At 39.1% G+C, this 12547-nt stretch overlaps 1 protein-coding gene across 1 annotated transcript; it reads left to right on the plus strand.

Moving 5' to 3' along the window:
• Positions 1-473: 473 nt before the first annotated feature.
• On the plus strand, positions 474-12207 carry LOC105436428 (the record flags this gene model as incomplete). The annotated part of the gene is made up of 7 exons (XM_030995709.1): positions 474-1613; positions 3143-3428; positions 4645-4719; positions 5584-5762; positions 7564-7964; positions 10593-10692; positions 12103-12207. Coding segments are annotated over exons 1-7 (2286 nt in total), but the record flags the coding sequence as incomplete, so codon positions are not given.
• Between the last annotated feature and the right edge of the window lie 340 nt (positions 12208-12547).

The raw sequence follows: 12547 nt of genomic DNA on the forward strand, positions 1-12547 counted from the left end.
AATCAGGGGCTTAACGCTACGTTAAAAGTTTTATGCAACGGGGCCCTGGTCTGTCTAAGTCTTAACATTCCATAGGATTCCTAAAGTCCTTTCAGTTGGGAGATCATCTAGCCCAAGGTCGAGTAAGACGCAGCTCTTTCTGACTCTGGAATAGTTTTCAGCATACACTTCGGGATTGTTACTGATCCATTTTGTCAGCAAGGTTCCGAAATCATCAAAATGATAAGAAATTTGGCCCAGTCTTGGTTTAGTTACAAGCACATGTACACAGAATGTATGGGATTACGCGATATCTATCCATGCAGTCCGGATAGATATAACAATATTTACCAAATATATCAATTAGTAGGCGGTTTCCCGGCAAAATTTGTATCCTCATGTATTAGTCAAAACATATTCTTTCATGTGATTTTTTGAGAGGGGGGCGTTTCCAAAACTGGTCTATACCTTTAACTGTCCCACATTCTTGATCGATGGCTACCACATTAATGATACCTCATGTCTTTCCTTCTCATTTCGAATACACAGTTGTGCCTGTTGCGCCTTTTGGATCAGACACCCTCGGCAGAGAATTCGTGTTCGCCATCCCGTCAAAGGTATTTTTTGACCCCTCTGAGCCTAATATTGGCATCATTGTGGGGGCCACTTCAACCAACGTCACTTCCGTTGTGGTCAATATGCCGTTGAGGAGTGTGGAATACAACTTCACCCTTGAACCCGGATCAGCACCCTATGATCTTATGCTTTCTCCTGACCTTGCCACGACTAGTGGGGCAGCAAGGGTAACAAACGATACGATTGTGGTGAGGTCCGATCAAGATGTCTCTGTGACGGCTTACAATATCGGGCCCTTCTCTAGCACAATGTTCACTGTGTTACCGACCAAGCATACGGGCAGGGAATACTTTATCGCGACCATTACGCGACCACGGGGGGGTGTTGTTCTAATTTCTGCATTTAACGAACTGACTAAAGTTACAATAGAATTGACCGGTAAAGTTGTAATTCGTGGTCAACATTATTCACCGGGAAGTGTTATTATGTTTAATTTGATACCGTATGAAACATTACAATTCGAACCACAGGGTGAAGATATGATTGGAACAAGAATTACCGCCGATACGTCGATCGCAGTGATTAACGGTGGCATTTGTTCAAGTATTCCTGCAGGCACTTCGTCTTGCGATCTCATGTCCGAACAGCTAGTTTCATTTGATCGCTGGGGACGTTCATTTTTACTAAGCCCGTTCTTCAATCGACTGTCCGGATACCAATTCCATGTTGTTGCCGGGAGAAACAATACAACGGTAACATTGGGGACTGAGGAAATAAACTTGAACATGGGGGAGCCTTATCTAGGAGATGTGGCCGATCAGAGCATGATTTCAATATCAGCGACCAAACCAATCATGGTGATGCAGTACTCGAAAGGTAAATCCACAGACGGTAAGCTGGGGGATCCAGCCATGCTGTTAGTCACTCCTTGGGAGCAATATGTATCGCGTGTGGAATTTCCTGTGTTTGACTTCTCTGCAGCAGGGATGATCTCCACAGTCTCTATCGGTGTGATATCTGAATGCAATGCGACTCATAACATCGAGTTTGGCAACGAGGTAACTAAGATGTTTATTCCCTTTTTAGTTCAATTCTACATTGTCTCTGCAGAGTGCAGAGGAACATGAAAGTATATACTCATAGACTACTGACTAGTCTAGATCTAGTCCGTCCCTTGTCCAAAACTTTCATGACTACCAAAGTACCAATCCAGGCACACCAACGAGACCAAAACACACCAGACGTATAGACTTTACTTTACAAAGAATTTTTTAAAATATTTTTTTAATTTTTTATTTAGTCTAGATATAGGTCTATTGTTTTATTTTTCCAAATTATTACATTTGTTTTTACTTCAAATACGATTACAAATACAATTCATGTACAGTAACATTAAAAGATAAGATTTTTAAAAAGCAGAAGTTTGTGGGATGAAAAGTTCCTTCAGCTCACGTACCACTGGCACCTCTACCACCAGTGCTCAATAATCAAACTGTATGTAAATGAAAAGTAAGACAAATATTATAAGGTTACACTTACATTGTACAAAAGTCATGAATCACCAATGATAAATCACCACACACACCTGAGCAGTGGCGTACGCAGGATTTTTTCAAGGGGGGGGGGGGTTTAAAATCGGGTCCAAAATTTCGCAACGACTCAGGAAATAAGCGGACATTTTTTTTTTTTTTTTGTCTCAAAAAAATTGCAACGACTCAACCGACCGCGGGGGGGGGGGGGGGGGGGGGGGGGGGGGGGGGGGGGGGGGGGGGGTAAGAGGACACTTTTTTCTTTTTTTTTGTCTCAAAATTTGAAAAATTGACATTTTGCTCCGTTGGGGAGGGGGGTAAGGTCACCTTTCTTAGGTCAGCCATGGGGGTGGGTTTTTTTTTTTTTTTTTTTTTTTTTTTTTTTTAATAATTTAAAAAAAAAAAAAAAAAAAAAAAAAAAAAAAGGGGGGGGGGGGGGGGGGGGGGGGGGGGGGGTGGGGGGGTTTGGGGATTTTTTAGGGGGGTTTACACACATAAAATATCAAAGGGGGGGTTAACCCCCCAAACACCCCCCCCCCCCCCCTGCGTACGCGCCTGCACCTAATCGAGTATACAATCAATCACACAGGGAGGGGGGGGGGGTCAGGATGTGGGGCCCATCAGTTGTGACTGGTGCAAGTCGGTCCCTAGCTTACTCACACATGCATATACACGTAAGCAGGTAAAGTGACAAAAGACTGACCTGGACCAGCCACAAAAGAGTGACAGGCCTTTGGAACAAATACATGGCCACGCATCGGTCTGTTGGAGTAGATTCGGCGGTGTGACTGAGTCACTGAGGTATTACAACCGGTACTACCCAGATTCCATTTCCTCGTTATATGATCAAGTATTACGTGTTAATTGCTCGTACAAATTTCCTCCTCCCTTTATTTTTGTAAAAATTTCCTTTAAAGCATCTTTTTATCCAGTCCCCATGTTTGCTCCTTTTCTACCTATAAATTTCTATTAAAAAGCGACAATAAAAAACTGAAGATTGTTTCACCCTTGTAATCTATCCCGTGTGGGTGTCTTTCATATATTTACTCATCCCAAAGGTACCGCCCAGCGCTGAGTACAGTCTCATCACCAGCGACAACCGACAGATGTGTAGTCGTTGGGTGACCATAGAGGAAGGTAGTCACGTGCTGGAAAGCCAATCAGCTACACAAGGAACAGGTGCAGAAGAGACATTGTTCACCGCTCTGGTTTACGGAGTTGGAAGGTATACCACCGCTTACCTGTACAATGCAGGTTCTGGTCTGCAGCTACAAACGTGCACCACTCCAAGCTCTGACCCGCCATACAATGAGATTGAAGTGTCGTGTGCAACTCAGCGAAGAGGTAGGTCACGATGCCTTAAAGGCCAAGTCCACTCCAAAAATAACTTACTTTCAATAGAAGCAGAAAAATCAGACAAACCAATAAAAAAAGTTTGAGCAAAATTGAATATCTAATAAGAAAGTTATGAATTTTTAAGAAAGTCTGTAAAACTATGGAACAATGGAAATAAGAAGACAAATTGGAAATTCACTCATGAGTCTTTGACGTCATGTCCTCACTATCCACTAATTGTTTTCGTTATATTGATAATATCAATCTCCTATTTACCCCTAAGAATCTTATTTCTTCACATCAGCATCCAAGTTAGATTGATAGTAATATGTTTCTGTGTGGATGCATTAATTTAAAGTAAATTTTTTCAGTTAAATCATGAAAAAGGTGACTTTTGATAAAGTACTCACAGATAAAAATCAATAATTATGAATTTACAATATTCAGAAAATAGTATCAATTCTGCAAAGTTCATAAAAGATTTTGTCCAATGTCATTCATGCATGCACGCACGCAATATGATACAAATCATATAACCTGGGCAAAGGCATGAGTAAATCAAGTTTTGGGGATAAAAAGAGAAATTAATGGGATAATGACGTCACAAACTGATTACCAAATTGGCAATTTGTGTAGTGATTTTCATTGTTCTATAGTTTTACATACTTTTTCAAAATTTCATAACTTTCTTAGTAGTGATCCGATTTTGCTAAAACTTTTTTTTTGATTGGTTTGTCTGATTTTTCTTTAGTAATTGATGACACCTAAATAGCAGTACAATACAATTTTTAACTTACCGATGTTAGAAAGAATAATTTAAAAATTCAAATTGTAACCGGAAGTCTACTGTCATACTTGCCGATCAGCCAAATTGGCCAGATTGTGTGCATTTGTGTATAATGAGTGTACGGTATTGACTATTCATGTATTCAAATGCTACGTAGTGCAATGCTAGAGGTCAATACGCATTAGCATTGACTCTCTATGCTTAGCTGGAGTGTACTTACCATACCTTGATTTCTTTATCCTTATATGCCCATGCATTACTCAGCCAGTAGTCTCGAGTCTATACATTTTCTACCAAAATTGTTCGGCAAATGACATTTATTTGTTATCTTGAACATTTAGTGTAAGTTTTGTTTGATCCTATGAGAATTAGTTTTCTTTTTTTTTAACGAGAATTCAAGTTTATCTTTAACTAAGGGTTGTCTCCGATTTGTTTCAGTTGGAGCGATCTGTGATGAGCAAGGCTCCTGCACATGCCCAGCAGGATCTGCTGGCTTTCTGTGTCAGAAAAAGTGTAAGTAATAATAATGAACGTTATTTGTATAGCGCATATCACTAACACAAAGAAAGTCCCTATGCGCTTAGAAAAGAAGGAAAAGGGCGGAATAGAAATGAACATATTTTATGCCTCATACATGAAAATAATTGATTACAACAATAATGATACACAATTCCTATTTAGCTTACATGACTGTAATAGGGTAATTTAGGTATACAAATTTAAACATGAAAATTAAATGAAAATTAAATTAAATATTAAATATGTACATGATACTATAACCAAAGAAGTCACTAAACAGCTGGAACAAAATGAACAATTTACAAAAAGATAGGTCTTCAACAGAGTCTTAAATGATTTTGTTGTGCTTGCCTGTTTGACAATATCAGGCAAGCTGTTCCACAATTCGGCCGAAGAATTTTTGAAAGAGCGAGTGCCATAATATTTTGTTTGAGTGCTTGGAGCTACCAGGAGGGATTTACTATTTGATCTTAATGTTCTTGTAGGGGTATATTGTAGAATGAGATCTTGGAGGTAAGACGGGGCTGTACCGTTGAGGCATTGATATGTCAGTAAAAGGATCTTATAATTAATACGGGACTTAACTGGCAGCCAGTGCAGTTGTTTAAGTATGGGTGTTATATGTTCTCTGCGTATCTTGGAATATTTTTTTTTAGTACGTACGTTGGACGAATTCCTGTCCCATCATGATTTAGCCAGGATGTTTGAACAACCCGAATGCATGAACACACACGCACCCACACACCCAAACACACCCTAATCACTGCAATCTTTGCTTCTGACACCTGAGATAAAATAAAAAGGGTGAAGTAGGCCTAATTGACATTTTCTTTGCTCTTGACAATTTTCTTATACCAGTGACATCTGTTGTGTGTGGAAGTACTTCAATGACCATCACCATAGCTAAACAGCTAGTCCCAGGTGACGCAGGTGCTGTTCATTTTCGAAACCATTCCTGCTCCGGTTTAAACAGCTCGACTAGCACTCATGAGATCACTCTCACTACAGAATACGATCAATGTGGCACCACCTTTGAGGTATGACTCCTTAAATGATAACCGGTATGAATCACTCTTGTTACCATGGCTACCAATACCATTGGGCGTGTGCAGGATTTGTGAAGAGGGGGCTTAAACATAATAATAATAATAATAATATAATAGCTAGTTCTTATATAGCGCTTTTCAGGACCGGAGGCCCTCTCAAAGCGCTTTACAGATGTATATAGTATTACCCCGGTCATAGGATTCAGGCTTACCCGCACACAATGTATGCACATTCTCCACTCCCTGGGGAGCATTCCAGCCAGGCGTCTTTTTTACAAGCGCACACTTGCTAATCTAACCACATTAGCTTTCGCATCCTACCGGGTACCCATTTAACACCTGGGTGGAGAGTGGCAAATGTAGATCAATGTCTTGCCAAAGGACATTAGTGCCGCGGTGGGACTTGAACCGCGAACCTTGTGATCCACAGTCCGGTGACATATCCACTCGTCCACGACACCTCTATAATGTTTGGCTCGATCCAGTGGAGCGCAGCCCCTTACTGTGTGGGGTCCAGGGGCAGAGCCTTAATATGTTTGATTTAAAGTTCGCTGCGACGGGCATGACATGCTGGCTTGAATACAATCTGTTTACCTTCATTCCAAATAATGATTTGATATTTTTATAAGTACTGATAGTCAGCGTCCCGAAATCCATCTTGCTCTTCATCCGATTCCACCGTGTTGTTGACGTTTTTGTGTCTTTTCATCTTCTTAAACTTAGGAAATGTCATATAACACGGTAATAATAATGGTATTTGAAATCTTATTCCTCAACAATGGCACTTGACATTAAATCAATCGAGAAAATGAAATTGAAGCACACAGAAGTAAAAAAAAAAAAAAAAAATTCTCCATTTATATGAGCAGTACTTCATCTCATGGGCAGATGCAAATAATAAAGGGATTTATTATCAACGATGTACATGTTTATTTTCATAAAATTGACATGATTTACTTGCCTTTGCTAATTTTATGAAACAACAACTGGCAACGTATTTTTACTCCTTTTTTAATTTCGGGCATATTAATTTTAGGTCCTATTCGATCAATCTTGATTTTGTCATCTTTATAATCTTTTCTATATTTTCAAGAAATCCCTATGTTTTTATTACAGAAGTTGTATTAGCACTGATGAACGCACAATACCTACATGTATATACAAATTTGAATAAAATCGAGTTTCAATTCTAACTCGATCTATCCATATTATTGTGTTTACATAATATACTGCACTTGTCATTTAATATGCATTATACAACAATGTTTTCACGTCCAAGTCCCGGATTGCCAGTCTAAAATCCTATCTATTTTGCCAACAGATATTTATTTATTGTTCGTACAGAGTAATACACACTTATTTCATATGAAATAACATTCAAAAATGGCAAGCGACGGCTGTCGCTAGGTGGTGGGAGGGGGGGGGATGTCGGCTTTCATCATCATTGACTTTTAGGTATCTGGGCAAATGTGCCCCCGAACGTTTTTATGCGTGGGATGCTAATTAAGACCCTTTTCTTCAATGAAACTGCCTGTTATGTCTTGAAGGATGGTGCGTGATTCTCAATGTATTCACCTAGAAATCATTGGTCTCTAAGGAGCATTCGTCTTTCCTTTCCCTTTTTTTTGGGGGGGGGGGGCGTGAGAGGGGCTTCAGCCCCCGAAGCCCCCTTCCCCCAGACACTCGTAATCACAGTTACAATGTATACATTAGTTTTTTATCGAACTCGATACTGGATTTTTTTTTGTGGTAATAACACTATTTTATTTGTTATTACTTGGTGTCATTACAGGAGGATAACACAACTATTACCTTCACCAATGACATCACATACGCCAAGCCGGGTTCGGACGACGACACAGTCATCACCCGTAAATATCACATGCAGGTTCGGGTTCAATGTTGCCTCCAGAAAGAGGAGATCGTCAGTGGGTCCTACAAACCTCAGCTTGGTGAGGTAGAATTTAACGACAAGGGCTCTGGTGTCTTCAGTCTGAGACTAGATAGGTTCCTGACAGATACTTTTGATAATCTGGAAGAGGACACCACCTCCTTTGTCTTGAAAGGAGAGGACCTCTTCTTTGGAGTGGGTCTCAATTCAGTATCAGAAGTTGGTATGTTTATTGATAACTGCTGGGCGACAACCACTGAAGACTCGGATGCCCTTCCACAATACTCTCTAATTTCTTCAGGGTTAGTAGAACTTTTCATGAGCCTCAAGAAAAAAAAACATAGTGATGGTTAAATGGTTCATTCACTTGAATCTAAATCCCAGGGTTAGGGGTTCTAATCTAAGTCCGACACTAAGGTATTTTGGCAAACATTAATCCACATTTGCCATCCTCCACCCAGGTGTTCATGTCCCTTTTGCAGCCAACAACAATTATGTAGTTCTTTGCAGGAATTACGAATATCTCATGTACCGGTATGTCCTTTCTGTGAAATTTAGCAGTGTCCTAGTATTGAAATTATGCAAGGAAACCCGTTTATCTTCTAGACTTCACTGTCAGACACTGATGAGTGATTGACTGACATCTTTTTTCCTTTGGTAATAACATAAAATGAGTTGTAACAGGTACATAAGCATTTGTCTACATCAATAACCCATATTTGTAAAGGCCAAAATTAAACTGATTGAATCTTTGTGCAGCACAAAACGTACAACCATTCAGTAAAAGGGTCTGGAAATCAAACTATTACTGAGCTGATTGTAATCACTAAGGTCGATTCGACATCTAATGGTCGTTATTTTCCCACTAAAAGCCATTTCCAATTAAGCCCTTTAGTTTTGAGGGAAGTTCTAAATTACTATTGTCTTTCAAAAGCCGTTGGAATTTAACCTTTTCTTCTTTTTTTGGCCTGCAAATGGGACATAGTACCTTTAATGGGCAACCGGTTTACTGCTGGGTTGATAATAATGTAGAGGCCCCGAGGAAGATCAGCAGTGATGCTGATGAGGCTTCTCGGCTTGCTTCGTTCCATCGGGTCGGGCTGTCGGGTTCCACAAATTTTCATGAAAACGTAACCTCATAATCACGATTCACGAAAGGTTGGATGCTTCGTGTAGTCGGGTAACACAATATTTTGTCAAAAGATCCCCCAATATTTACTCAAGGTCGGGTAAATTCAATGCAAATAACCATATGTTTTCAGATACTACTACTACTACTGTCCAGCCATGTCTTGGTGATACAGACGATATTAGGCTTGGAATGGAAGTATTAAAAACACCTCCAGTTCCTAGAATTTTGCTTCTCAGGCTTCTCGCACATGCGTGTCGATCCCCGGGGGGGGGGGGATGGCCTGTACAATCATCCCCCTCAATAATTCACCATCACAAAAAAAAAAATGTAGAGAAAAATTAATGATGAGAGCCCGATGAGAGTAGTTAATGGTTATTACTCGCAAGATGACCATCCATATACACATTTTGCTATCTCATTTTCATAATACATACTTATTATACATAGAAAACGAAGTAAATGAGACAACCGTATATGAGACAAAAATAATTGAATTCTCGCTCATACAGCTTCAAAAGGAATTGATGGATTTATTCAATTTATTCAATCAACAGCATCATAGAAATGCAGTGCGCCAAATGCAAAGCCGCAGCATTAAAAAGCAACAAGCTAAATTTTTAGCGCAAAGCGCAAAAAAGAAGTAGAGAGTGGGAGAAACGCCCCCTTCTTTTTTGTTATGTGTATGTTTTGGGGGAAACCCCACCCCCCCTTTTTATTTTTTTTTAATTAATTTTTTTTATAACAAATGCTAATGGATGACCTAAAAAAGATGACCTTACCCCCCCCCCCCCAATGGAACGGAATGTCAATCGGTCAAATTTTCAAATTTCGGGACCCCCCCCCCCCCCCCCCCCCCCCAAAAAAAAAAAAAAAAAAAAAAAAAAAATGTCCTTTTTACCCCCCCCCCCCCCCCCCTGCTTATTCAGCGGTTGGCTGAGTCGTTGCAAAATTTTTGGGACCAAAAAGAAGAAACAAAATATGTCCCCCCCCCCCCAGTTTTAGGATTCAGAAGACATGATCCATTTTGAATATGCCACGAAAAGTGTGATATTTGTACAATATTTGATGAGTTAAAAGGGATATAGTAACCGAGTCTCATTTTGGATCCAGTGATATGACACTTTACTAAAAATTCGACCACATTCCTTAGGCAGTTTCTGCAGTTTTCATATACACGCCTTTTGTTATGTGTGTGCGCCATATGGCAAGTTATAGGCCCTATATTCATGTGTTTAACATTTTGTTAGCTGAGAGAGTTTACAAATGAGAATGAACATGTACATATAGTGCAAATGTCATGGTAATGAAGCCTACATTATTTGAAAACTGAGCACAAAAAAAAGCTTCTCAAAGACCCCAAAGAAACTAAACACAATACATTTTTTGAAATTGAATGCACTAGCTTATTTCAAACATGCTTGCTCGTTCACGAATTTGAATGACCATGGGAGTCTGTAGCTGGCATTAAATGAATTTGAATGCTCTTTGCACGAAATGTACGCTATTATTAGTTAATATTTGAATGACCCGATTCGACAATTGAATGCATGGATAGTGAATTTGAATGACGGATTTTTAATTTGAAAGCTGATTCAACGCTGCGAGTGCGAATTGCGCGAATTCAAATGCTCGGAATATAAACTTTAATGAAAAAAAGTGTGAAATTGCCCGCAAAAACCTATATTACTATTCATGTTCCTCTTCTTCTTCTTCAACGATATTTGATGATTCCCTAGCCGTTCTTCAACCACTATGACTCCTCCTAACTCAAGTACATTGTTTTCAATTTGTTCAACAGTTGCCCAGCTGCAGAAACAGTTGCTATCAATCATCTCCTTGGATTGGATCGAGAAGGCTTTTCTTTTAAGGCATTTGCCTTTGTTGGAGATTACACTGAGGTAAAATATTTAATTGGCATGGAACTTATATACCTAATTGCAGTGGCGGATCCAGGGGGGGGGGTTGGGGGGTTGCAACCCCCCCCTTGGGCGGCCCCAAAAAAAAAAAAAAAAAAAAAGGAAAAAAAGAAGAAAAAAAAAAGAAAAAAAGAAAGAAAAAAGAACGCACGCTGGAGAGAAACCCTTTCAAGTGCAAATATTGTGAAAAGATATTCAACTCATCTGGTAACTTAACCAAACACATGATAACTCTGGATATAACTATGTATTAAACTGTTACTTGATTTAAAAAGACGTTATCATGCACTGCTTTTTATGGTCTCCATTGTGTTAATAGATGCCAGGAAAACATCACTTACGGGGTTCAAATAAACACCCCCCAAAAAATCGGCTCGCCGCTTCGCGGCTCGTGGACGATGCTCCGCATCGTCATTATTTTGGTCAACCCCCCCCTTAGCAAAAAGCTAGATCCGCCCCTGAATTGTATTACAACTTTGTTTGCCCATTTCATGAGTATATTTCAAGAAAGAAAAAAACTGTAGAATCTCGCTCTTAGTTATTCATGTCTGCCCTGTCTCTTTGGGTTTAGTAATTACCTTAGTGTAAATGAATGGTAACTGCGTGCAACCAAGGTCTTGAACACATTCACTGAGCTCTATGGTATAAGATACAGAAACCTAAATCGTATTACACTTTATGTCATTTTTTTTTAAAGTGCATATTTCAACAAGACTTTTTCAATTTTTTTTTCTTTGATCACAATTGCCCACTTTGAAGGGGAAGTCCACCCTGATATTAAGTTGGTTTTAATAAAAGCAGAAAATGAGAAAAACAAATTAATGAAAATTTGAACAATAATCGGTTAAAAATAGGAAAGTTGTAAAAAAAAAAGTTTTCATCAGTGAAACACAAAAGTGCAACACTGTAAGGCACCTTGCAAGCTCCTTTCCATTTTGCTTTATACATAGAATTTCATAAAACTTTCATTTTCTTAGTTGTTGATGACAAAATAGATATGTTTCAAACAGGGTTTATATTAAAAAAAACATATTTGCAATAATTATATTTAGGGTGAATGTAAGGTTGAGAATTTCGGAAGATAAATATAGATTTCAGAAGTTTTTTAGTACAGGGCAAATGGGAGGGGACCTCAAAGATACGTCACAGAGAATCCAACTTATTTCTGATTGATGGTACCTTCAAAAGTTCATAACTTCCTTATTTTTCATTGGGTATTAGTTAAAACTTTCACTGGCCTGTTTCTTTCATGCTTCTATCAAAACCAAATTAATATTGGGGCGGACTTCCCCTTTAAAAAGTAGGGAAACTTTAAAAGAACATGTATTTGGTTGTTTAGATATTACTTTAAGAATGCATTGTAATGCATGCATAATCATATCTATTCCTCAGGTGTACATTCACTGTTCAGTGAAGGTCTGTGGTGCCGCGAATGCCCAATCGTTTCGAGACGCAGGATGCCCCTCGGAATCTCCACCTCCCGACCGCAAACGTCGATCCGTTATGTCCACTCAGACAATCAGTAATGGTCCGATTCATATCCGTCGCTCAACCAACGATATGGCTACTAATGGTATGTGCTATTTTGTAACAACAATCATTTAAAAAACCTAGATAAGGAACATTTTCCTCATAGATAACTATAAAGCGCACTCAGTTATGATGATCCTAAACAGGACAAAATAAGGATTTGAATATCTGTAAAATCAGCAGATGCTTACTTCAATTTCTACTAAAAGGTGGAGGGGATCATTTCCTATTCCCATGGATACGCATGCGAATATATCTAATCCACATTCATTTGTTCTATCATATTTGTTATTTGTCAATGACCACA

Source organism: Strongylocentrotus purpuratus, unplaced genomic scaffold, assembly GCF_000002235.5.
Source record: "Strongylocentrotus purpuratus isolate Spur 01 unplaced genomic scaffold, Spur_5.0 spur5_scaffold_3, whole genome shotgun sequence".
In the NCBI taxonomy this organism is placed as follows: domain Eukaryota; kingdom Metazoa; phylum Echinodermata; class Echinoidea; order Camarodonta; family Strongylocentrotidae; genus Strongylocentrotus; species Strongylocentrotus purpuratus.